The sequence below is a fragment of the Myxocyprinus asiaticus genome, chromosome 2 (genome assembly GCF_019703515.2).
Source record: "Myxocyprinus asiaticus isolate MX2 ecotype Aquarium Trade chromosome 2, UBuf_Myxa_2, whole genome shotgun sequence".
Classification (NCBI taxonomy): Eukaryota; Metazoa; Chordata; class Actinopteri; order Cypriniformes; family Catostomidae; genus Myxocyprinus; species Myxocyprinus asiaticus.
The window spans coordinates 45,833,602-45,860,780 of NC_059345.1; the positions used below are offsets into that span (position 1 = coordinate 45,833,602).

At 42.7% G+C, this 27,179-nt stretch overlaps 1 protein-coding gene across 4 annotated transcripts in view; it reads left to right on the forward strand.

Annotated features, from left to right (window-relative positions):
- Nucleotides 1-8,121: 8,121 nt before the first annotated feature.
- The window catches only part of LOC127410179 (protein BEAN1-like), a 109,506-nt gene continuing 90,448 nt past the window's right edge, over nucleotides 8,122-27,179 (forward strand). The window contains exons 1-3 of one of the 4 annotated variants that reach the window (XM_051645322.1): nucleotides 8,122-8,162; nucleotides 10,851-10,931; nucleotides 13,514-13,642. In XM_051645322.1, the coding sequence (XP_051501282.1) occupies nucleotides 13,618-13,642 (25 nt within the window). In that variant the 5' untranslated portion in view covers nucleotides 8,122-8,162; nucleotides 10,851-10,931; nucleotides 13,514-13,617. Of the gene's footprint in view, nucleotides 8,163-8,293; nucleotides 8,651-9,208; nucleotides 9,273-10,850; nucleotides 10,932-13,513; nucleotides 13,643-27,179 lie in introns of those variants that run through there. The other 3 variants (XM_051645293.1, XM_051645314.1, XM_051645330.1) reach the window with 3 other exon arrangements.

Genomic DNA, 27,179 nt, shown 5'->3' on the forward strand with positions numbered 1-27,179 from the left:
TAAACAGTTTCTGAGATGGTGTGGAAACCTTACTGTGGAATTGGGCATGGACTAAATGATCTTTTAAGTTTTTTGCCCGTTTAAACACGATAAGAGGAGGGTGCTGGAATATAGCATTTATCTCTGGGTCAGATGTTAGCAAATGCCAATGTTTTTTGAAAATGGATCTTATATGATAAGACGAAGGTGAATATGTCGTAGTAAAAGTAAATGAAAATTGAAGATAAAAACTGGTGAAAACTGGAGGCAAGCAAAAGAGTATTTCAGTCAGTGTCTTTTGTAAATAAGGTAGTAATGAGACTCCTTTCGTTTTTCTGAACCCACATGTCAAGAAAATGAACATGTACCAAACTCACTTCCGAAATAAACTCCAGACAGGTTGACAGTTCTACCGATAGTGACTTTACTTTGGACAGTGAGTCTAGTGCTCCTATATCAAATTCTTTTTTAGGATGACGAACTCCACCAAAAAGACCCCAGGAAAGAAGAAATGTCGAAGAGGGTCTAGGGCATCAAAAAAGCCAATAACAGCCGTGGAGCTTCTCAAGGAGACGGTAATCAAGTCTGATAATCAAATCGGAATTTTGTCAAAAGGATTATCATTTGATCCTCCAGGTTGTCCAATTGTGGCTCAAACTAATGCTCTTCTATCTCCCTTATCTCAATATGTTGATTTTTTTATGAAACCTTTTGTTCATTCATTACCAGCATATATGAAAGATTTGATGGATTTCATTAATAAAATATCAGATGTACAAGGTTTCCCTGAGACATCTTTGTTACTTTGGACATAACTAGTTTATATACAAATATCTCTCATGAGGGGGGACTTCCTTTGTAACGTGTCCATTTTCTTGATATGTGGATTCAGAAAAACGAAGGGAGTCTCATTACTACCTTATTTACAAAAGACACTGACCGAAATACTCTTTTGCTTGCCTCCAGTTTTCACCCTACTCCTCTAAAAAAAAGGGTCTTCCTAAAAGTCGGTTTTATAGATTGAGGAGGATATGTCACTCTGATTTAGATTTTATTGATAAGTCCCAGATAATGAAAAATAAATTTCTTCAATGGGGTTACCCACCTGATTGGACTGAAGAAGCGTTTAGGACAGCTCTTCATAAAATACGCTCTGATTTATTGAAAACAAATCAAAAGAAAGCAAAAGAATGAGTTCCGTGCACGAGGCATTAAGAACATGCTAATTAATATTATGCCCTTACCCAAACCCCTTAAATAAACTTAACCAATCAGTAGAGTGTGTAAACATGACAGGAAGCTGTTGTGTGTGACAGAAGCAAGGAACTGTTGCATATTAGATGGAAACGATGTCCAGCGACATCATTGGCTGTAGTGAAAGTCGTAGGAATTCAAACGAGTGCAGTCACACGATCTCATACAAAATAACCAAATTTAGAAAAGTCGTACGAATCCTGACGATTTCAACTTGAGAGTGAGTTGCCCAGCACCCTCCTCTTATCGTGTTTAAACGGGCAAAAAAATTAAAAGATCATTTAGTCCATGCCCAATTCCGCAGTAAGGTTTCCGCACCATCTCAGAGACTGTTTAGTCCGATCCCAAATGGGAACTATCAATGTGGTAATTGTGCACAGTGCAATAATACTTTTAAATCATCCTTTTTTTGTTATCCATGAACTGGTAAAAGGTATTCAATAAATTCTGTTATCACCTGTTCCTCTACTCATGTTTTGTATTTTGTTTTTTGCCCTTGTGGTCTTGGATATGTGGGAAAAACATCACATCAGTTAAAACAACAAATTAATGAACATAAGAGTTCAATTAGGAGAAAAGATCTAAATTATCCTGTCACAGCTCATTTTGTTGAATTTAATCATGATGTCTCCTCTTTGCGTTTTTGTGGCATTGAGAGTGTTAAGATGCCACCAAGAGTAGGAAACATTGAATTGATTTTACAGAGATGAGAGATTTATTGGATCTACACACTTCAAATCTTATCACCGATAGGACTTATTGATGAAGCCTTGTTTAATGTGATGCTGTAGATATACTGTATGTATAGATAAAGTTTTTTCCATGTATATGTATGTGGGTGTATATGTGTGTATATGTATATTTGTGTATGTATGTGTATGTATTTATGTATGTATGTATGTGTATATACAAATATATATGTATATATATGTATACAGAATATAAATGAAAGAAAAGGATCTGTATGCAATGTTGTGGGTTACCTTACAGGTGTAATTTATTATATGTATTTGGGCTGCTGTATATGTGATGTGTTTCTCTTTTCCTATTTATAGGTGTTTTCTAGGTGTTCTCTATTTTATTGATTGTTATTGGTTGTGATGTCATGGTCATCAGATGTGTTGATTGGTTTTGACATATTTTAAATTTGGTGCTGTTGCACTCTGTTTGTAAATGCCTGACGAAGGTCAAGTGACCGAAACGTTGCTAAATATGTTTTGATACTAGGATAGTGCGTGGGATTCTTTCCATTTAATTGACTTTAATAAAATATTTTTAAAAGAAGCTTTTGGTAAAGATGCTCACTCCATTGGAATGACATTATGACAAACTCAATTACACTAATAGTAGGCTACTGTAAAAGCACCAAATGAAACCATGCCAGTGCTGCTAGTGTGTGCTTACACTTATTGTGACACATACAGCTCTGAAATATTTGAATACAAATCTTCAAGATTTACTGTCATCCTTAAAATTTACGAAATTGCATACATTTTAAGTATGACAATATTAATACATCTCTTTTTCAGTCAATTATACAAAGCGAGTGATGAATGGTGCAACAGAGTTCATACCAAGAGCGAAGGGCTGTTGATATCTGAATCAAGCAATGGCAATTCATCTAATGGCTTTTGCACATCCTGTGCCCATTTATATCTGCTGAGCTATTGCATTCTCAAATCCCAGTGGTGTGATCTTGTACTAGAGTGAGAAAGTGATTCACACTTGCACTTAGAAAGTGCTGACCTGGTATACTATACCTCCACTGAGATTTCACATGTAAGACAAGTAAAGTGAAGGGGGCTTCCCTGAGTTTCACTGTAAACCGTTGTAAAGTTATAAAAGACATCAACAGCTTTACAGTCACAGTCGCATCACACCACATTATCAGGGGCGGTTCTCCCAGTGTGACCCCCTAAATTGGAGTGGTAGGAGAGAAAGAGTGGTATTCTCATTTTACATCCCACAGAGAGTTCAGTGACCCCACATCATAATAAATAGACCAATCAAATTATTTTTAAATAAAACATTATGTTTTGTTTAAATATAATGACTGCATAATAATTTTTAGCAAGGTAAAGTTTAATTTAAGTTCAGTATTTATTAAATATTCACTTATGGTTAATAAGAGATCATCTACAAAGTCCACACACTGTGCTAAAACGTCACTGGTGTCCAAGTGTTCAATTCAACTGCCTTGCATGTCCTGTCTTAAACACTTATTAAAAAAAATTACACAATCTAAAGATTGTAAATTGTATGCATAAGTTAAACTTTAATTGACTTAATGAATTAAGAATACATGGACACCTGTGACGTTTTAGTGCTGTGGGTGGAATTTGCAGATGATCCCTTACAAGCGCTAGTTAATGAAAGCCCATTGAGCATTTTTAGGCATAATTCTCCAGCTACAAGCGTTGACCATTTGAGTTCGATGTTTTATGCCTGTATTATATAGTCATATATTCTTTAACCTTACTGTGCAAATAATATCTTTGTAAAATTGTCGGCTCCAGAGAATGGGAGCATATACAGGACTAGAGAGTGCGGATAGGAGAAACCAAATGTCAAACGAATAATGAGCAAACAACTTCTGGGGATAAGGTAGAAGTTCAGCGTTAGTTTCGCATCTTTGGACCTGTCAGCACCAGTTTCAGCTCTACTTAATGTGGATTATACATGCTGGTGTAAACGTAAGTGTAAGTTAAGTTACTCTTATAGTGCAATTTCCCAAATTATTATCACGAAACCTGATCTGGGTCTGATTTTCTGCCTTACTGAATTCACCTGAACGTGATTACTCTGATTTGGCAATCATTCATTATAAAAAAAAAAATTTTGTAGGCCATGCAAGTCTGTCCAAGGGCTGAACATGTGGCAGCAGATCGGCGTGATGGCCACGCGATGTGTGCCATGGCGCCATGCCCATCTCTGGACTCGAGTCTGAAGCCAGTGCTGAAGCGGTCTCATATGCATCAACCCTAGTGGTGTGACTGGCGCTGAGGATGCCATATGCCCCAGGAGTCTCTGAAAGTGTTTCAGTGGAACCGCTGTTCTCTGCTTGAACGACTTCAGGCAGTTCAGCACCGACCGCGCACGCTCGATCGTGAGGCGCGCTATCATCGAGACTGAGTCTAACTCCATGCCGAGAAAAGAGATGCTCTGAACCGGGGGAGAGCTTGCTCTTTTCCCAGTTCACCCGAAATCCTAGCCGGCTGAGGTGCCTGAGCACGAGGTCCCTGTGTGCGCACAGCAACTCTCGAGAGTGAGCTAGAATCAGCCAGTTGTCGAGGTAGTTGAGTATGCGGACACCCACTTCCCTTAACGGGGCAAGAGCTGCCTCTGTGACTTTCGTGAAGACGCGAGGGGACAGGGACAGGCCGAAAGGGAGGACCTTGTACTGATACGCCCGGCCGTCGAAAGCAAACTCTAGGAAGGGTCTGTGTCGAGGTAGAACCGAGACGTGAAAGTACGCGTCCATCAGGTCTACCGCTGCGAACCAATCTTGATGCCGGACACACGCCAAAATGTGCTTTGGCGTCAGCATCTTGAACAGGAGTCTGTGCAAGGCCCAATTCAGAACTCGCAGGTCCAAGATTGGCCGCAACCCACCGCCTTTCTTCAGTACGATGAAGTAAGGGCTGTAAAACCCTTTCTTCATCTCGGCTGGAGGGACAGGCTCTATCGCGCCCTTGCACAGAAGGGTCGTGATGTCCGCACGCAAGGTGGCGGCGTTCTCGCCCTGGCGAACTGAATCGCGTAGCCGAGTCGTATGGTCCTGGCCAACCACCGCGATGGGTTGGAAAGCTCTAGCCATGCGTCCAAGCTCCGGGCGAGGGGCACTAAGGGGACAATCGCGTTTAATGGCAGGAGGGAGCAGGGGATGCCACGTCAAGGAGCCTCGCTTTGTCTCGAACTCGTGGCTGCGCTGAGGGGACCCTCGAAGCACTTACCTTGCTCCATGTACCCGGCATCGGGGGGGTCGGCGACGGGGAGGAGGGACTTTTTGACCATTGGGCTGTGGGTGTGAATGTGGTGTGACTGGACGCGCGAAGGCGGGGGGCCCACGTTCACCGCATCTAAGCAGCAGGTGCTCAGTGCCTGGTTGCCGTGATAACAGCGGTCATAAACACAGGCTATGTGACCCAGGGAGTGAGGAAACTGCTCTTTTATTGAGAATGTGGGTACCGCAGCCCGTTCGGGGTGCGGCGAACATAAAAGAAAAGGAAACCAAGGACTTACCTCCTGGCCCTCCACCGAGGGATGGAGTAGTATGGATACCAGCTCCGGGTCATCCATCTCAGGGGTGCTTAGGAGCCTTCCAGGTCCTCATGCCAGCCCGTGCTGCGGGGGGCTCTACACTGTGGACAAGAACTGGGCTCGGGCTGAGGTGGAGCCGCCTGGGACCTCCATATAGCCATGGGCCGCCCCGCCATTGAGGGTAGTGAGAGCGGACGAGCTGGGAGGTTGGTTTCGGGCAGAAAATGGTGCCCTCCATGACCTCATCAGCTCGTCGTGCACTTCCGGGAAGAAAGGGACCGGGGGGCATGGCTGTGAGCAGCGCCCCGAACCCAGGAACCAATCATCTAGCTGCGAGGGCTCAGGGGAGGGTGGAAGGTTCCACTCCAACACAACACACGCGGCAGCCCAGGCAAGCATGGCGGTCATCTCGCCGTCAGCCTCAGACTGGGCGGGCTGACCCGAAGGTGGCAGCCCAGTCGAGTCCTCGGCGTCTGACATCGCCAGTACGCTCTCTGTTGCAGCGATCGTGCACTCATCCTGCTCCGGAGCTCCGAAAGGGACACTAAGCTGGCCCTAGTGCGAGCTGGTCTCCTCTCGAAACTCACCGGTGGCAAACGAGCGTGCTGGGCAATGGGAGGCCCGCGGGGATTTACCCAGTGGAGCCGCACCCATTGACGCCCCCAAATCACCTCCAGCGTCAGCCGAGCCGGCCTTGTACCCGGAGGTAGAAGGCACTGCACGGGGGGCGGCTAGAGTGGCTTACCCCCAGAAGAAGGAAAGCCGCAACCGCAACGTTGCCATGGTCATATTCTCACAATGAGAACATGAACCATCCACGAACGCTGCCTCAGTGTGATTACGACCCAGACACGTGAGGCAGCGCCCGTGGCCGTCGGAAGCGGAGGGATAGCGACCACATCCAGGAATCACACAAAGACGGAAAGGCATCTTGAAAAAGATGTGTCTTTAAAAAGACGTTCACGTCACTGTGTTTGCTCTAATAGAGAAAATATACTCTTTGCAGGAATATAAACTCTCTTAGCGCTGTCGAAGCGCCCAGGGGCGTAATCTGCACAGATCTGTGCAGAAGGAGAGAAAAGCCGCTGGAATGCGCCATATATCCAACAGCAAACACTTCTTGGGAAGTGAATGGACCGGTAGTGGAAGACAGCTTGCTGACACACAACTGCTCAGCTCCGAAGAAAAAATCTGAATGAGTGGTTGCGAGCCAGCTCCTTTTATACCCGTATGTCTGGGGGAGTGGCATGCAAATTCCACTCGCCAGTTCTCATTGGCCTTTTCTCAAAAATCTGAGGTGTTTGGGGCTCCCAAGGGCGACCCCTAGTGTCACTGCATCGACACAACGTCGAGTGAGTGACAGAAGGGGAACAAACAATGAAACTGGTAAAGAAACATATGCCTTCGGCATATCGCGGCACCATTTTGCGGCATGTTCAGCCCCGTTTCGCTGCCGGCCCACCCAGAAAATTCCCGGTTCTCCCTATGGCCAGTGCATTAGAGCCATCTTATTGGTCACTTATAATTATGATGCATGCAACTTTTTTAAACTCATAGTAACTGAGATAGATACATGTATTTAAAAATTTACTTGTTACACTGGACCATTTAAAATGAACTCGTGAATTTAAAAATATGCATACAAATTCTTAAAAGAAACTTAAAGGAAATTGTGACCATTTACAAGACCTGCACATGCAGATATTGGCCTACTGGTTAAATCCTAATCTAAAATATTGATGTAGTTTATCATTCATTTTACCCAAGAATGTTACTGCATTAGTCATTCTAAGGAACAGCGTGACAACATGGCTTAAAGTTTGTGGGTAAAACCAGAATGTTAGGGTGTACTGACTAATTGAAACATATCATGAGCCTGTTTTTTTATATATTTTAAAATTACAATTTTTACTTACATTTGGTGAATCTTTAGTTGTCTTAAAAAATTGCATGTCCACAAATATTAAAACAGGGGACATTTAAGTAAACTCTTCCTCAGGATGATAAAATGCCAAGCCTACATACACTTTCGAAAGCCCCATCCCCTGTTTTTTACTCATTACATTTTATAACTAGCTGTAGGGGTTCTTTCAATGGAAGCCAAGCAAGAAGCCTTTGGTAGGGATCAAGAAGAACCAAGTTTTGTTCTAAAGCTCTTTAAGATTGGTTAATTCTTTCACAACTGGCCAACATGTCAAGTGTCAGTCATTGCCGTTTAAACAGCTTTGTCCATTTTAAGACACATATGTGTGTGTAAAGTCCCCAACACCTTTAATATCTAAATCCAACATAAATGCTGATTTTCAGGATGTTTATGTAATTTCTGGTTTTAAGTGGTACATTTTTTAGTTGAATGCAGTAAACTGATTAACTGTGGATTGGGCAGATTTTCACAGATAACAGGGAAAAACAAGAAATAATGATTACATCTTTAAAGTACACAATATATATACAAATCTGTGTACTTTTTATCTATGAAGAATATCTACTCACCGGGTATAATTCTCATGTTTAACTTATCTGTGCCCTCAATACAGTATGTTCATTGTCTAATTAAACACCACGGACTCAATGTTATTTTATCATTTACTGTGTCTGTTCCATAGCGTGTGACAGTTTCTTCTCAAGGCAAGTTTCAAGGAGCTGAAACGGAAAAGCGGAGTAGAAAGGTGAGGAAAAACTACAACGGAATTGATTTCTTTTTCTTCATATTTAACGTGAGTTGCATTACTGGCATAGCATAGTATATGTCTGTTATGAGTGCTGCTCTCGCTCTGTTATGTCACAGCATCACCTGCCTTGCTTTCTGAACTGAACGTCGTTCATACAATGAAGGGAACAGATCGCGCGTGAGGTGGCGAGGATACAGATGCAACAGTATATTACACTTTAATTCAGCATCGTGATCAAGAAAGACATTATTTTCTATTCGCTAGTATTGCGGTGCTCCGTACATGCTTTGGTTTAATCTGTGTGAAGCATTCATAGGCTGCGTGCAGGTCTATCTGTAGAGATGTATGGGATCTAAATTTGCGGCAATGAGGAAAAAGCACGCCTGCGGGAGGACAGCAAAGTGAGTCGATCTGTGCGTTTTTAGAGCAATCTGAGAAACACTGACATTGAAGTCGCATGGGGCTATTTTGTTCTCTGCGAGCGGGTAAGAAGGTTACTTTACCTGTTTCTCACCTTAAAGCGATGCAAAGTATGTTCTCCTTTAACTCCTTTAATCGTGTTGTAATTTTAAGGACTCCCCGAGAATGAATATGACTAAAATATAGTTAGGTGGGTTTGAGCAAAAATGAAGATTCGTCGATTTTTGTGTTTCCTCTTCTTATGGTTTTCACCTCAGTAATAAGCACATAACATACTGTATGTTGTGTTCATGTCAATAGGTCTATAATTGATGATTCATCATCTGTTTTTAATGATACTCAGAATATAGGCTGGGCTAATTCGTGATAACTCAGATGTATACGTGTTTTTAGAGGTTTAATGCTGCGAGAATAGGCTACATAAACCTATTTATAAACACCAACAATTTAAAACATCAAATCGAACTATAAACATCGGACTGTTTTTATTTATTTATTTATTTATTTATTTATTTATTTTTTTACTATCTGTGCTCATATATAACTAATATAGCCTAATAATGTAGGCTATTATATGACAAACATCTAAAATAAACCATTCCTTCACTTTCAGGTAAAAAAAAAAAAAAAAAAAAGAAAAAAGTACTAAACTGTACCTTTTAAGGTAAAACAGGCATCTTGTTTTGGGTACGTATTTGCATGACTTTCTTTCTTCTGCCGAACACAAATCAAGATTTTTAAAAGTAATCCATAAGACTCCAGTGGCTAAATTCATGTCTTCAGAAGTGATATGATAGTTGTGAGTGAGAAACAGATCAATATTTTACGATTAATCCGCACTTTCATTTTCACATTGTTCTTCTTTAGTTTTTGGCAATTCACATTCTTCGTGCATACCGCCACCTACTGGGCAGGGAGGAGAATTTAAAGTAAAAAGGAAAGCTTCGCAAAAACCGCTTGAGGGGTGATGTGTTGTTCTGGGTACACACACGGATACACTGTTGTCTGTGGTCTCAGAGCAGTTCATGGAGCTGGCGGGTTCGGGTCAGTAGGACTTTGGGTTCGGGTTTTTAATTTATGAAAAATATACAGGCTTATTTCACCCACGTGCTTTCCCTCACACAGATACGTGTGAACAGATGAGTTAGCGGCCGTTCACACCGAATGTGCTTTTGCATACGTCTGCTCTGTTTTTTCCATTGTTTTCCTATGTAAACGTGCTGGACGAACGTCCTTGACTGCTGCACCGTGTCCTGCTGTTTCTTCAGCGTCTCACACGACCAGCACATTTTTAGACACTGTGTCAAGTTAAAAAGAACTTCAGGTTTCAAAAACGCATGTCGAGTCGCTTGTTTCATTCGTTGCGCTGCGTCTAGATTGTTTTAGTGCAGGTGTCACAAATACAAGTTCAGGTTGCAAAGAAGTGACTGTTACAATGTTTAACATTATTCCAGATTGTTCTGCACCAAGCAAAGTTTCAGCACTTGATAAACGGCAATGTATTTTTCCCTTCTGCTCTAGTGTGCTGAGGGGCCGGCGTGCCTTGTATGTTTACTGTTACTGTTATGAATGTTGCCTATGATGCTTACATAAAATACAGCCTTGTGCACCATGTTGAACAGTACACTGCAGTGACAGAATATAAGTTCCAGGTGAAAGTAAAGTAAATAAGAAAATATTAACAGAAATATATTACTATTGTATACAACAAATCCTCAAAGTAATAATAATAATACTGTATCATATTAAAATGACAAACTGGACAACAATAAATAATTATTGGGTTATGATATTAATATATAACAACTGAATTCCAAAATGCTACTGGGTGAAGTAGTTTTGCACACCCTGTTCACAAAAAGAAAAAGAAAAATTTTTCTGTGAAAATATATGTAGGTAAATATTGCTTTTTTTTATCACTGTATTTTCGAAAAAACTGGAAAACATGTATTAATTATCTTTAACTAGATTTTTATTTCATTAAACATTTTGAATGTACTTCACTACAACGGCTGATAGGATGAATTTAAAATTATGATTTAAAATCAATTTTATGTCATTTTTTAAGCAATATTTGTCAAAATGGTTCCCCAGGTTGGTCGGTTGCTTGGAGCCTCAGAAATAGAAAACACGCCCCTGGTTGCCCTTAGTCAGTTGGTCTCTCTTGATTCTGAGTGATTGCACCTGTTCACACACCTGAGAGACCATGATCCCATGAGATGTTACAACTTCAGCATTATACAAGCTTTCTTTCTTTCTTTCCAGCTCCAGTTCTCCTCCTGCACTTTTCTCTTGTTTTCACCACTTCAGATTTAATCAAGGCTGGCAAAAATTACACCACTGCATGTGAGTACTTTTTTTGTGTTACATGTTATCTCAAAAGCATTTGTAAAATCCTGAATAATTAAGCAGATAGTTGCTTTTGGTTAGGTGTAGGTTAACATGTTTTATGTAAGGCATTAGATTATCAGCTATTGTTCCACTTTGGTATATACAGTGGTGGCCAAAAGGTTGGAATGATGTACAGATTTTGCTCTTATGGAAAGAAATTGGTAATTTTATTCACCAAAGTGGCATTCAACAGATCACAATGTATAGTCAGGACATTATCAACATGAAAAATGACTATTACAATTTGAAAAAAAATGTTCAGAACTTCTTAAACTACTTAAAAAGATCTCCTAAAAAAACATCCTCCACGTGCAGCAATGACAGCTTTGCAGATCCTTGGCATTCTAGGAGTCAGTTTGTCCAGATACTCAGGTGACATTTCACCCCACATTTCCTGTAGCACTTGCCATAGATGTGGCTGTCTTGTTGGGCACTTCTCACGCACCTTACAGTCTAGCTGATCCCACAAAAGCTCAGTGGGGTTAAGATCTATAACACTCTTTTCCAATTATCTGTTGTCCAATGTCTGTGTTTCTTTGCCCACTCTAACATTTTCTTTTTGTTTTCTGTTTAAAAAGTGACTTTTTCTTTGCAGTTCTTCCCATAAGGCCTGCACCCCTGAGTCTGCTCTTTACTGTTGTACATGAAACTGGTGTTGAGCGGGTAGAATTCAATGAAGCTGTCAGCTGAGGACATGTGAGGCGTCTATTTCTCAAACTAGAGATTCTGATGTACTTAGAGCCAGTTGTCCTTTGTCTTTGAAGACTGTTGTGTACACCTTTGTATGAAATCTTCAGTTTTTTGGCAATTTCAAGCATTGTATAGCCTTCATTCCTCAAAACAATGATTGACTGACGAGTTTCTAAAGAAAGCTGTTTCTTTTTTGCCATTTTTGACCTAATATTGACCTTAAGACATGCCAGTCTATTGCATACTGTGGCAACTCAAAAACAAACACAAAGACAATGTTAAGCTTCATTTAATGAACCAAATAGCTTTCAACTGTGTTTGATATAATGGAAAGTGATTTTCTAGTACCAAATTATCAATTTAGCATGATTACTCAAGGATATGGTGTTGGAGTGATGGCTGTTGGAAATGGGGCCTGTCTAGATTTGATCAAAAATGACTTTTTTCAAATAGTGATGGTGCAGTTTTTTGCATCAGTAATGTCCTGACTATACTTTGTGATCAGTTGAATGCCACTTTGGTGAATTAAAGTACCAATTTCCTTCCGAAACAACAAAATCTGTACATTATTTCAAACTTTTGGCCGCCAGTGTATGTTGTTTAAAATTTAGCTGCAGTTAAAGAAAAAAAATCTGTGCTTTGAAGTGGTTTACTGTTTGTTATGGCCCAGGGAACTAGCCAGAACAAGAAAGTGAATTGCATCATATTTTTCTGTTTTAATTGCACTTTCATATTTTCATAGTTATGACAACATGGTGTTCTGAAACATGTTGAGTATGGTCAAATTTTAAAGCAAGAATTTATTTAGTGAATGAATCATTAGTAGCCTGGCCATAAACTAAATAGCCTTGACTTTGAAGTTATCAGTGCAAGGTGCAGACAATATACACTACCGGTCAAAAGTTTTGAAACACTTACTCATTCTTTATTATATATATATATATTTTTTTTTTTTTTTTTTTTTTTTTACATTTTAGAATAATAGTAAAGTCATCAAAACTATGGAATAACATCAATGGAACTATGGGAATTATGTTGTGACTAAACAAAATCCAAAACAAATAAAAACTGTGTTATATTTTAGCATCTTCAAAGTAGTCACCCTTTGCCTAGAATTTGCAGACATGTACTCTTGACATTTTCTCAACCAACTTCTTGAGGTATCACCCTGGGATGCATTTTAAACAGTATTGAAGGAGTTCCCATCTATGTTGGGCACTTATTGGCTGCTTTTCTTAATTATTCGGTCCAAGTCATCAATTTCAAAAAAAAATTTTTTTAAATTACATTTTAGTTTTACTTGAAATAAATTAATATGGTGGCACAATTATATGTTTGTCTACAAAACTAATTTCAAACATTTAAGCATACGCCTTCAGATCAAAAGATTTTTAAGATCATGAGAAACATTTCAGTCAAGTGTTTCAAAACTTTTGACTGGTAGTGTAGATTCTGTGCTTTCCACTTGAATTAACCATTTTAAAATCAAGCAGCAACCCTCTAACACTTTATAATTATTTAATTTCCTCAGTTTTGTACACGCATAATGAGAATAAGACATGTAAACACAGAAATTCTGGAACTGTGCTTATGTACAGTAGTCAGACACAAGTTGATATGTTTTAGACATGGCTTACTGTATCTGTGTGCATACATGCCCTCTGAATGAGATGACATGAATGAAGATGCCACTGTGATAATTGATATGCAGAGCCTGTGATCATATGTGTGGCCCTGCCCTGAGTGGACCTGGGTAAATTGCCTTTTAAACATTAGGGTGGCTGTCAGTTTTACACATCATGTTACTTCCTTTCTCTCACTTTGATCTCTCTTTCACATTCCTGCAGATGAGAAAATCACCCTTCTTTGCAAAAAGGAGAAGGTCAAACTTGCAAGCTGCTTAGTGAACCGTTTAAGATGTTACTATAGAAAGGACTGTGGCAGGGAGTACATGTTGATGAAACTGATTTGTTCAGGTAAGGGAATGGCCAATCTTCATTTTACTATTTAAAAGGTATCCAAAGTGTTAGCTGAAGCTTTATGAAATACCATCCTTCCAGTCTATGATTTTTTTACTGGTTGTTCATACTTTTCAAACATATCTCTACAAGTAACAGACTACAGTCATCCAAAAATGTACACAATAGAGGCTTCACAGGCTTGTAATGTTGATGCCAGTTTTATCCTGAGGAATAAACAAACAAACTGAATGGTAGGCAGCTAGTTGGGGGCTGAGACAGAAACCATGGCAACATGCCTCCAAGTTGTGATTCAACTGGGCTATCTTGACACTGAGTTGATTAAGCTATGTTGTTTTAAAGTGAGCAGATTTTTCTTCTCACATTGTCTGGAAGGTTAAATCAGCCTAAAGTCGTAGCACAAACAAACCATAAATTACCAGTCCAAGTGCCAGAGATCTCATTTAAGTAGCATTTCCACTCCGAGTGCCAGAGATGTCATTTAAGTAGGATTTCAAATGTGTTTTCATACATTTGACTGAGAGCAATACCATTACATGTTCCTGCTGAATTACATAAAGCCAGGTGGCCTGCCAACAAGGATTATTCTCTACCCAGACTAGAGCAAACAAATACAATAAAAAATTCGTTTTTCTAGTCCATTCAATATAAGAATCCTTCTTACTGAATGTTAATACATGCCCAAGGGGCCCAGACTGGTTGAAAAAGTCCTGCAGGTACTTTTATTGCTTGCCATTTTTCAATCAGAATCTCATCTTTTGTAACTGCTATAATTATTATATGAGACCACCACTGTGAAACCTAAGACAATGTGTGTGATTATGTTACCATTCTTACACTAATATACAACATTGCTCACTAAGTGGCTGCGGTTCGCATTTAAACACGTTTATAAAGAACAGCCATGATACCTTTACACCATCTGCTAATTCGGCCTGACCTTTCGGTAAACTTTTTGCCAAAAGATAACATTTTATTCACTTACACCAATGATGTCACAAAAGGACTTTAACGTGTGCAAAGTAACATTACAGTTTGTTGAACCTCACCATTTATCATCATATCAGTGCACTGACTTTGGAAATTGCATTTCTTTGTTATGGTTTGTTAGGTTAGGGAATTATATATATATAAAAAATTGCATTTCTTTGTTATGGTTTGTTAGGTTAGGGAATTATATATAGGTACAGTATTGGTTGAAAATGGGTATTTGTATAGATAGGGAATGATGTTCTTTAAGAGGATAGATAATCCAAAAATGTAAATTCCATTATCATTTACTTACCCTAATATTGTTTACAAGCTTGTGTGAATTTCTTTGATCTGAGGAACATAAAAGAAGTTTTTAGGCAGAATGTTAGTCTGTCAACATTCCCTTTCATTAAACAGAAAAATGCATTGAAAGTGAATGGTGACTGAGGCTTGCATTCTGCTTAACATGTCCTGCTGTTCCACTGAAGAAAGAAATGCATATGGGGCTTGGAATAACATGAGAGCAAGTAAAAAAAATAAAAAATATATATAATATATATTTATTTATTTTTTCATCATTTTTGGGCAAACTATCTCTTTAACTGCACCAACTGAAGAGTACTGAAGAGCGATTGTGACAGAAGTTGTATCGAAATACTGTATAAGCCATTTGCGTTGTAATGCCCAGAACCCGCTGCATGAATTCATTAACATAAGCATTTTTGTCATCAGCAGTAAAATAAATTACCGTAAGGCAGTGGCAGCAGTGTGGTAGAGATAATCACTTTCTTAAAATATTGAAATGTGCCCTGCTGCTTTCCCCAGATATTACTGTAAAATCTCATGTATAATGCATGCAGAAGCCTGATGATTGCATGTTTGACTGCACATGTTTGACCTGTGTTCATAGACCAGGTGAGGGACACTTGGCTTGAAGCTTTCAAAATATGTACACACAAAGTAGTGCTCACTAGTCCAACCCTCAATTCACCATGATACATGATACAGTATATTGCTCATCTGTCTAACACTTTAAATGTCACGGTAGCCCTGTGGTTCCTGCAGCCAGTTTTTTATGAGATCCTTTCCCAGCCTGCACAACTGAGGAAAAGAGCAAGAAATAAATAATAAATACTGATAAAAGGCTAGATTGTTTGGTGATTCTTTTGATGGGAATGATGACTGAGTGCATGAGGGCCTTCTATACTTGGGTGATGAAACACTGTTGTTCCTTTGAAGACTTTTGTTGTTTAACACATATAATCACGGCTGATGTTGTGCATCAGGAAGCAGTCTGTCTGGATGTGGACATACAAAATATTTGAACGCTTAACTCGCACTTAAAAATGTATGAATGTCTTTGCATTATATACACTGGAAAAAGTGATAACCTGCAATTGGTACCTCAGGGATCTATTTCTACTCTACCTAACCCACAAAAAATACTTTTAATGGTGTAACCTAATATGTCAGGCTGATTTAGTCATGTTAAATAACATTTTTGAATTGAATAAAACCAGTACATTTAGATGTTACCACATGAAGCACATTTTATGTTCCATTACAAGCAAAAAATAAAAAAGAATTGGAATTTATTTTAAAGACATTTTCAAGCAATTTAAAAATAAAAGTCAAGTTAGTTATGAGAAAAGGTCGTTTGTTTTCAGATGCCAGATTTTAGAAAAGGAGAGTTGTTTTTTTATTTTTTATTTTTTTTTATTTATTTTTTTGTGGAAATCAATATTATGTCACAAATGCTGCTGACTGAGCTTAACTTGCATTGAACTCGGAATATTCCTTTAAGGTAACAATTGCAGGTTACCACTTTTCTAATGCAATCAGACATTTTTAAGGGAGAATTAAGTGTACAAATACTTTTCTGGGGCCACTGTACATGTACAATATGTGTTACCCTGTCAATATTGCAGCTGCACTTTGACCAATTAAAGGGTTAGTATTGATTAGCCAACTGCCTGCTGCTCTGCCATTTCCTTTCTTCCTGTTGTGACCTTCCATCAGGTGCTGTCACAGCCGGTTAGATTGTATTGAAGTCAGGTTTGTGACAGTGGCTTAAGCCCACTGGGGACACACCTGCTGTGCTTTTAGAAAAGCACACCCATCAAACCACATACTGCATCCTTGGCACAGACAACATCCACCATTTTTGCTAATACAGCCCACTCATAAACTCTCACCCTCCTACATTCATGCCTGAGGGAAGCTAAAAACTGCAGCAGAGAAGACAATAAGAGAGAAAGATTCAAAGTGGTGGAAAATGTTGCCTTTGTTGTTGCATCAGCCCTTTTGATTCATGTGTGGTTGCTTCCCTTCCTATCAGATGGGTCTGCATGGTGTCATAAGCTGGCTAAATGCTCTGTCTTCAAACTTAGTGCCCTCTAGTATTGACTTTCATGGCTGCTTTCAAGTTCATGCAAATCCCAGATGTAAAGAGGCTTTGTTTTGTTTGTTTTGAGCGCATTAGCATTTTAATTCCAGAGTGAGAACTGAGGCCTCTCCCGCTGCTTCTCTCATAAATGCTTTCAATTAGGTGAGCAATGGGCAGTTCTGGGTTTTGGGTTATCAGATTGAGCATTATTACTGCCCTCCCTGAGGAGGTGCACAGACGATGACATACATCCTATAGTTGGTTGTGCTTTTTCACAGTTGTCTTTGTCATTTTTTTGCCTTATAAAAGTAGTATTCCGCCACAGCACTCCCCTCGACTGATAATGTGCAGTCTGTCAAGATAGTTTAAGATAAATTCAAGATACTGATCAATGAGACATCTAAAGATGTCATGGAAACCCTGGAAATATCAGGGATTTTTGAAAATTGTGACTTCCAGGCCTGGTAAGGTCATTATCGCTGATAAAATCTCAAGGAAAAGTCACAGAAATTTCTATAGTAAATATACACGTTTCTTTTCTAGTTTAAAAAAAAAAATTCATTGGATAAATATTGCTCTTTTGATGAGTAAAACACCATAGTGATGTCTGTTTTGTTAGTGAATCATTCTTTTGAGTCTAAATCGGTCTGAATTGTTCAATCAGATTGGTGGAATTGGTGTGATTATATATAATATATATATATATATTTTATAATCTGTATCCAGATGACTGGAAAGGTCATGAAAAAAGGAATTTCATAGGTCAAAAAGGGTGGGAATCTTGGTTTCATATCACCACCATACTATTTCTATTCCTAGCAATCACAAAGTTTGTAAAAATGAAATGATCATGCTCTTTCTTTTTTTCAGTCTGAGATATAATCCAAATAAACTTTTCCACCATGGAGATTGTTCTCCCATTAAATTGAATCTAGGCAAAAACACTTGGCTTGTAGAAAATCAGAGTGGCACTATTCTAAATGCACATATGATCTCACAATATACTCAATTTTCTGCCATCAAGCAAAAGAAATCATCAAGAAAATGCCATTTTCTGCATGAATTTTGAAAAATTGGTTTCAAGATTGCACCCTATGCAAGCATGACTAACAATTTCACTCTTCAAAAGAAGCAACCATGCATGAGCTATGAATCCATATACATGAGATATTGAGGTGAGAGAAGTGGGACTTAGCATAATGGAAATGCTTATGAGGGTTTTGCTATTGCTGCTAGATTGCTAGATTGTTATTGCTGTTAGAATCCCTCTACTGCTTCGAGACTAAATCTATTCTCATTTTATAGAGCTGTTCACAAAGTTGGCACAGAACTTTGAAATTTGGGACGTACCAATGTAAGAAATTCCAGATACCAATGGCTAATATTATTTTTATGTTATGGCGAACAGCTGAAATCATGGCCAATAGTGTAAGATTATACTATAAACTAGGGATGTCAAAAGTACTGGTACTTCGGTACAAAGTCGATACTTAAATAAAAAAGATGTCACAATACCAGTGTTTATGCAGTACCAATAACACGCACTGTCTGACTGACACAAGACTGCTTTCAAATGCTCTCACACGAATTTGACATATTTAGGAAAAACTGAATGCAAAATTAATCTAATCACAATCGTGATAGGTCTTAGTATGTCTATTAAACCGCAAAAGGATGCGATTTAATGAAATACGGCATGTGCTGCGCGCTTTACATGAATTTGAATGTCCACACATTTGAATAATTTGAAAAAATGCTAAAATCACCGCATTAAGAGCATCACTTGCACTATATTGACAGAACAAAGCACTTATTCGCTGTGTTTATATAATTCAATTGCAGCATTTTGGGCCTTTTAAACAACTGCTAATCTGGAGGTGTGAATCTACTGTCAAAAACACACAAACTTAAAAGCCTACATGTCAAAATAAAAGCTTGATTCAACTTGCGACAGAAATATTTTAATCCTATATAGTAAAATGTAATATTCACTCAAATTTATATTCACAATAATTATGGTTATAATAATGTTTAAGCAATATCTCACAAGCAGGTGTGCTGTTGTACTAAAACATTTTTTTATCTATGTTTTCATTTATACTGTGATACTCTGCTGTGCAGCAAATAATTTTTATTAATTTTATTTTTTTTAACAAACAATAAGACCAAAGTTGTCTTTTAGATAATGCTGTGAGGATTTTTACAAATACATTTTATTTGATAAAAAATGCATTGGTGTTTTAAACGTATTCTATTTGTTCTATTTTAATTGTACGTTTTATGAGTTTATTGATTACACACCATTTTGATGCTGAAGTTGTATTAAACTTCAAAACATGGAATTCTGAAAAAAATACAAATGAAATACACACGATTTGGGGGGAAAAAATAACACATTTCTTAGAGCCCAACTTGGAAAAAAAACATGAAATGTTTACCTAATTGAAAAACACTTGAAGGAAACTAAATTCATTATTTACACTGATATTTGACTTTTTAAAGGGGTCATTACATGAGGAATCAAATTGTCCTTGATCTTTTGACATATAAGAGGACATTGTACTATTAAAACATACTGTACGTTTCAGAACTGAAAACTTTCTCATTAATAGAAAAAGAGCATTTATTTAAACCAAGCTGCAAAAACAGCTTGTTTGGAATTTGTGGAACTTGTGACATCACAAGGACCAAATACATCTGCATATGCAATGCCTATTTTTCCGTCTTTGCACCCTTGGCCCCTGCCACTGGTTCTCAGTTAGTCACACGGTTGAAGAGAAGAGAGATGGGCCTGTCATGAGAGATTCATCCAAAGTGGACTTACACAGGACACCTTCATGTGCCTGTATTTAAATGTTTTTCTACATAAACATGCACAGACAGACGTCTTTGACCGCTTGATACATACTGTATCTCGGGCTGCTTTTAAAAGACATGGTGTCATGTTACAACTCTGAAGAAGAGAAGCTCTGCTACCCTGCTGTTTTGAGCACAAACGCGTCATGGATGCTTTCTTTCATCCATCTGCGCTATTTTTGTTGTTGGTGTATGAAAACATGATGGAATGATACTGGAAACTGGATGTGGATATGTCTTCAGAGTATTTTAGAGTGGATTATATGTTTGGCTAATATTATACCAGTCATAATAAGATTCAAGCTTTGCAAAGGAACTGTTATTGAAGGATGGGGTAGTTAAAAACACTTGGATGTAATCGCAAAAACCTTGAGTAAACAGTTTTATTCGTTAATATTTCATATGTCATGACTGTGTTCATGGTGCTGACAACCTGTTTATATCAGGCATGCCAGTTGACACGACAGTGTGCAACGGCTTGAGGCTGTCTACACCATGCGCATTGACACAAACTTTCTAAACCGTTAATTTGTGTTGTTGGTTGTAGTTGCACCACCGTGTACAGTTCAAAATGGAACGGGACATCTGTTTACTGTCAGTGCAACGCGATGTGCCGCAACAGACGCTTCCATGGTAGACATCATCATTGATTATAATGGGATCTATTGCTTTTGATGCGACTCTTGCGTCTGGCGTTGACAGGGTGTGAGTGTTATCAGTTATGCTTGAGATTAACTGTTTAATATATTCAGATGCAATATGTTAGATGTGCATTATATGTAAATCCTGACATTTAGTTCCCTATCTGTCACTCACTCGAAGTTGGTGTCGATGTAGTGACACTAGGGGTCAATCTTGGGAGCCCGAGACACCTCTGGTCTTTGATAAAAGGCCAATGAGAATTGGCGAGTGGTATTTGCATGCCACTCCCCCGGACATACGGGTATAAAAGGAGCTGGTATGCAGCCACTCATTCAGATTTTCTCTTCGGAGCCGAACGGTCATGCTCATTGAGCTGAATACTACTGTTCATTCACCTCTGCTGGATCTGACGGCGCATTTCAGCGGCTTCTCCCCCCTCTGCACTGGTGCACTGCAGAGAACGCCCCTGGGCGCTTCGGCAGAAAAACTAGAGAGTATATTTTCTGAGAGCATTTTTCCCCTCTAAAAGATTATATATTTCTCTAAAAGAGCGCACACGCGGAACGTCTTTTTAAATATGCTTTTCCGATTGTGTGTTATTCCTGGTTGTGCTCATTATCTCTCGCTTTCTAACGGTCACGATCACTGTCTTTCGTGTCTGGGCACTGCTCACGCGGAGACAGCGTTCGTGGATGGTCATGTTCTCATTGCGAGAATATGTCCATGGCAACGTTGCAGTCATGGCTCGCCCTCGTAAGAAAGCGAGCCACCCCAGAGGCTCCCGCCTCGGTCCTTTTACCCACGGGTATGAGGCCAGCGCGGCTAGCACTGGGGGCGATTTGGGGACCCCAATGGGACCACCTCCGCCGGGTATCCCCCGCGGACCTCCCATTCCCCAGCACGCTCGTCTGCCCCGATCGGGCTTCCGGGTGAATCCGCCGGCTCATCTCACGGTGAGTTCGACCTCTTATTCGGAGCCCGCGAAAGTGATGAGCTCTCGAGTGCAGCATCGGAGAGCGGGCTCGTCCAGTCAGAAGCCTCAGCTGGGCTCCTCCCTTCGGGGTCGATTGCCCAGTCACAGGCTGACGCGGAGATGACGACATGCTTTCCCGGGCAGCTGCGAGCGTCGGTTAGAGTGGATTGGTGATTGGTTCCTGGGCTTGCGGCGCCGCTCAAAGCCACGCCCCACCCCCGTTCCTTTCTTCCCGGAAGTGCATGAAGAGCTGACAAGGTCGCGGGAGGCACTTTTTACTGCCCGGTCCCAATCTTTTCAGCTTCCCCGCCCTCACTACCCTCGATGGTGGGGCGGCCAAGGGCTATTCGGCAATCCCCCGGTGGATAAAGTTGCTAGCGGTGCACCTATGCCCGCAGAGCGCCACCACCTGGCGCGGGTGCCCAAAGCCCCCGTCCAAGGCCTGTAGGTTTATGTCGTCTCTGACGGCCAAGGCCTATGGTGCCGCTGGACAAGCCGCCTCCACCCTGCACGCCATGGCTCTCCTGCAAGTCCGCCAAGGTGCTAAAGGAACTGCACAAGGGTAGTTCCGCCCCGGGATTGATGCAGGAACTGCGCTCAGCGACCGACCTCACTCTCCGAGCGACAGAGGTCATGGCGCGGTCTCTTGGGTGGACGATGGCCACACTAGTGGTCCAGGAGTGCCACCTTTGGCTCAACCTGGTCGAGATGTGTGAGGCCGACAAGACACGATTCCTTGCTGCCCCCATTTCCCAGGCGGGCCTATTTGGCAACACCGTCAAGGACTTTGCCCAGCAGTTCTCGATGGTAGAGCAGTAGATGGATGCTAGCCGGCATATCCTGCCCCGGCGCGGCTCAAGATCCCGCACCCCGTCTAATCATTGCCAAGGGCGTCCCCCTGCGGTGACTGCACCGGCTCCGCCGCAGCCCGCCCCTTCAGCCCGGCCCCGGCGTGGAGCCCACCGCAGGAAGCAGATGCCACCCATCTCGCGGCCGCCCAGAACCTGTGAAAGGCTTCAAAGTGCCCTTGAGACGGGCGACCCAGGGACAACGAAACCCGCTGCTCTGGAGCTGGTAAGCAGATCTTCATCTTTTTGTTACCTTTTGCATTTTGCGCTGCATGCCCAAGTGGCTGCAGTACTCAAGAGCTCAGCAAGAGCGGTTTCCTTGTTTCCTGGGTCACGTATCCGGTGTGTATGGCCGTCATCACGACCACCGTCCACCACTCCACTTGGCAGGTTTGGCGCTCCAGCGGCGGTCTCCCGCCCCTGAGCACCCAGCTGTGGCACAAATCCACCCCCGATGTGACAGTCTCCACGGGTCACGAGGACAGGCCTCTTCCTCCCCCGTCCCAGGCTGTTCCGGGGGTGGTCACAAGGAGCCAGGTAAGTGCTTTGATGTCCTTAGACTCAGCACGGCCACAACGTGGTGTAGCACCTCGAGCTCTGCCCCACCGCGAGGCCCCACCTGCCGGTACATACGATGACGTTGTCCCTTTGGTTCCCCTTGCGTGGAACTTGGATGCATGGCTTGCGCTTTCCAATCCATCACGAGGGCTGGTCCGGACCATCCGACTCGGCTGCGCGATTCACTTCGCCGGGCGAAAAAAGGCGGTGGGTTGAGGCCAATCTTGGACCTGTGAGTTCTGAACTAGGCTTTACACAGACTCCCGTTCAAGATGCTGACGCGAAAACGCATTCTGGTGAGCATCCGGCATCAAGATTGGTTCGCGGCAGTAGACCTGAAGGATGCGTACTTCCATGCCTCGATCCTTCCTTGACACAGACCCTTCCAGCGGTTCACGTTCGAGGGTCAGGCGTATCAGTACAAAGTCCTCCCTTTCGGCATGTCCCTGTCTCCTCGCGTCTTTATGAAGGTCGCCGAGGCTGCCCTTGCCCCATTAAGGGAGGTGGGCATTCGCGTTCTCAACTATCTCAATGACTGGCTAATCCTAGCTCACTCTCGAGATGTGTTGTGTGCACACAGGGACCTGGTGCTCTCACACCTCATCCGACTAGGGCTTCGGGTCAACTGGGAAAAGAGCAAGCTCCTCCCGGTTCAGAGCATCTCTTTTCTCGGTTTGGAGTTGGACTCAGTCTCCTTGATGGCGCGCCTTATGAACGAGTGCACCCAGTCAGTGCTTGCCTGTTTGAAGGCGTTCAAACAGGGAACAGCGGTTCCACTGAAACTTCTTCAGAGGCTCCTGGGGCATTTGGTATCCTCGGCAGTGGCCACCCTGCTCGGGTTGATGCATATGAGGCCACTTCAGCACTGGCTCCAGACTCGAGTCCCGAGATGGCCATGGCGCCACGGGACACACCGTCATGTTGGTCTGTCACCGTCTTTTCAGCCCTTGGACTGACCTCTCGTTCCTACGGGCAGGTGTTCCTCTAGAACTGGTCCCCAGGCGCATTGTGGTCATGACAGACGCCTCCAAAACGGGCTGGGGCACCGTTTGCAACGGGCACACAGCCGCCGGCCTCTGGATGGGTCCGCGACTGCATTGGCACATCAACTGCCTCAAGTTGTTGGCAATTCTGCTCGCCCTGTGGAGGTTTCGGCCATTGATCCAGGGCAAGCACGTGTTAGTTCAGACAGACAACACGACAACGGTAGCATATGTCAACCGCCAAGGTGGTTTGCACTCTCATTGTATGTCACAACTCGCCCGCCGTCTCCTCCTCTGGAGTCAGCAGCACCTCAAGTCGCTGCAAGCCACTCACATCCCGGGCAACCTCAACACTACGACGGACGCACCATCACAACAGGTTACCCTCAGGGGAGAGTGGAGACTCCACTTTCAGGTGGTCCAGCTTATTTGGAGTCGATTCGACAGGCACAGGTGCACCTGTTCGCCTTCCAAGAATCCTCCCCACTGCCCGCTCTGGTACGCCCTGACCGAGGCCTCCATCGGCATAGACGCGCTGGCACACAGCTGGCCCCCTGGCATTCACAAATATGCGTTTCCCCCAGTGAGCCTGCTTGCACAGACCCTGTGCAAGGTCAGGGAGGACGAGGAGCAGGTCGTCCTGGTAGCACCCTACTGGCCTGCCCAGACGTGGTGCTTGGACCTCACGCTCCTTGCGACAGCTCCCCCCTGGCAAATTCCCCTGAGGAAGGACCTTCTTTCTCAGGGAAGGGGCACCATCCAGCACCTGCGCCCAGACCTCTGGAATCTCCATGTCTGGCCCCTGGACGGGACGCGGAAGACCTAAGCTGTCTCCCACCTGCGATGGTAGACACGATCACTCAGGCTAGGGCTCTCTCTACGAGGTGCCTGTATGCCTTTAAGTGGCGTCTGTCCCCCAGAGATGCGCAGTCAGATCAGTGCTTTCCTTCCTGCAAGAGAGGTTGGAAGGGAGGCTGTCCCCTTCCACCTTGAAGGTGTATGTTGCTGCCATAGCAGCACACCACGACGCAGTCGACGGTAAGTCCTTTGGGAAGCACGACCTGATCATCAGGTTCCTAAGAGGCACCAGGAGGCTGAATCCCTCCAGGCCGCACCTCGTTCCCTCATCGGACCTCTGTAGTTCTTCAGGGTCTACAGAGAGCTCCCTCTGAGCCTTTGCAGTCAGCCGAGCTTAAGGCACTCTCCTTGAAGACTGTCTTCCTGACTGAGCTTACTTCCATCAAGAGGGTAGGTGACCTGCAAGCATTCTCTGTCAGTGAAATGTGCCTGGAGTTCGGTCCAGGTTACTCTCACGTGATCCTGAGACCCTGACCGGGCTATGTGTCCAAGGTTCCCACCACCCCTTTAGGGACTAGGTGGTGAACCTGCAAGTGCTGCCCCAGGAGGAGGCAGACCCAGTCCTGTGGTCGCTGTGTCCGGTGCATGCTTTACACATCTATTTGGATTGCACGCAGAGCTTTAGAATCTCTGAGCAGCTCTTTGTCTGATTTGGTGCACAGCGGAAAGGAAGTGCTGTCTCCAAGCAGAGGATTGCCCACTGGCTTGTTGACGCCATAACTATGGCATATCTCGCCCAAAACATGCCGCCCCGGTAGGGCTACGTGCCCATTCTACCTGTGGTGTAGCAGCTTCTTGGGCCTTGGCCAGAGGTGCCTCTCTAACAGACATTTGCAGAGCAGCGGGCTGGGCAACACCCAACACCTTTGCAAGGTTCTACAACCTCCAGGTGGAACCGGTTTCATCCCAGGTAGTGGCATGCAACACAAGCTGATAAGCCCGGGATAGCCGGCCGGGTGTATCGCTTGCACATAGCGCCTTCCACCTCCTTTTGAGCTGAAGATGTGCGCCGTTAATTCCCGGTAGTGTTCACAAAATTTGTTCCCTGGTTGACTTCCTCCGAGCCCTGTGGCAGTCGAGTTTTCGGAGAGACTCGCTGCTGGCCCAGTACACGCGCTAACTAAGAGCCCGGTTCTGGGGTAGGTGCTCCGCATGTTGCGGTTCCCTGTAAGGCTAACCCCATGCGATCTATATCTTCTGCTAATTCGTTTCCCTGCTGGCAAACTGCGTCTTTCTTGGGCAGAGCCCCTCTGCCCCAGCCTCAATGTTTGTAGTAACTCCTCCCCCATTGGGCAGGATCTACCTTGAAGGCTCTCCACATGGTTGGAAAGTCCATGTGACGTATTCTTCCACTTAAATATCCCCCCCTCTCTTGGGGCGAGGTGTGGTCTCTGCGGTGTCCTCCCCTTGGGAGGGACACCCCCCGACTAGACCTGGCGGCCCAGTCAGATAATCTCCCTTCTTTTTTAGGGAGTGAAAAAAGAGAAGGGGAAAAGAGGCCACGACTGGGTTAAGCCTGTCTCTATCTTTGGGTAGTCGACTTGTCCCCAGAAAGGGCCGTTCGACACTCATAACTGTGTTGGGGGAGGTTACGTGTCGACCTGGTGTGCTGGCTATGAGGCACACAGCAAGTCTGCCCACCACACACCACCAGTTCACGTAACACAGTTCAGCCTTGTGGCATTTTGTATAGGGACCCCTAGTGTCACTACATCGACACCAATGTTGAGTGAGTGACAGATAGGGAACATCATGGTTACTGGTGTAACCTCCGTTCCCTGATGGAGGGAATGAGACGTTGGTCCCTCCTGCCACAACGCTGAACTACCCGCTGAAATGGCCGGACCTTATATCGGCTCCTCAGCACAAAACCTGAATGAGTGGTTGCATACCAGCTCCTTTTATACCCGTATGTCCGGGGGAGTGGCATGCAAATACCACTTGCCAATTTTCATTGGCCTTTTACCAAAGACCAGAGGTGTCTCGGGCTCCCAAGAGTGACCCCTAGTGTCACTACATCAACACCAACTTCTCGTTCCCTCCATCAGGGAACGGAGGTTACACCAGTAACCATGATGTTTTATAATGTTTTGGTGCTTATTCAGTTTCTTCCTATTGAGTTTAAAAAATGGCTCTATTTGATGGGCTGCACGATGTTAGCCAATCATAACCGTGGACGTTTACGTTGAAGTTTAAAGGAGGCACTTAGGCCAAAACCGAGTATTTCAGACAGAGGGCCAGAGACAGGGTGCAAAATGATCATATACTGTATTACTGAATTATGCAATAACTGTTTTAATGCAAAAAAAACTTTACTAGCATTATCAGAATACATAATTATCAAGATAATAAATGATAAAAAAAAAGAGTATTTCATGACCCCTTTAAATAGGCTAAAAATCATATCATCCATTTTTGCTGTGGTATCTAGAAACATGAACTTTTACTAGTATTTGTA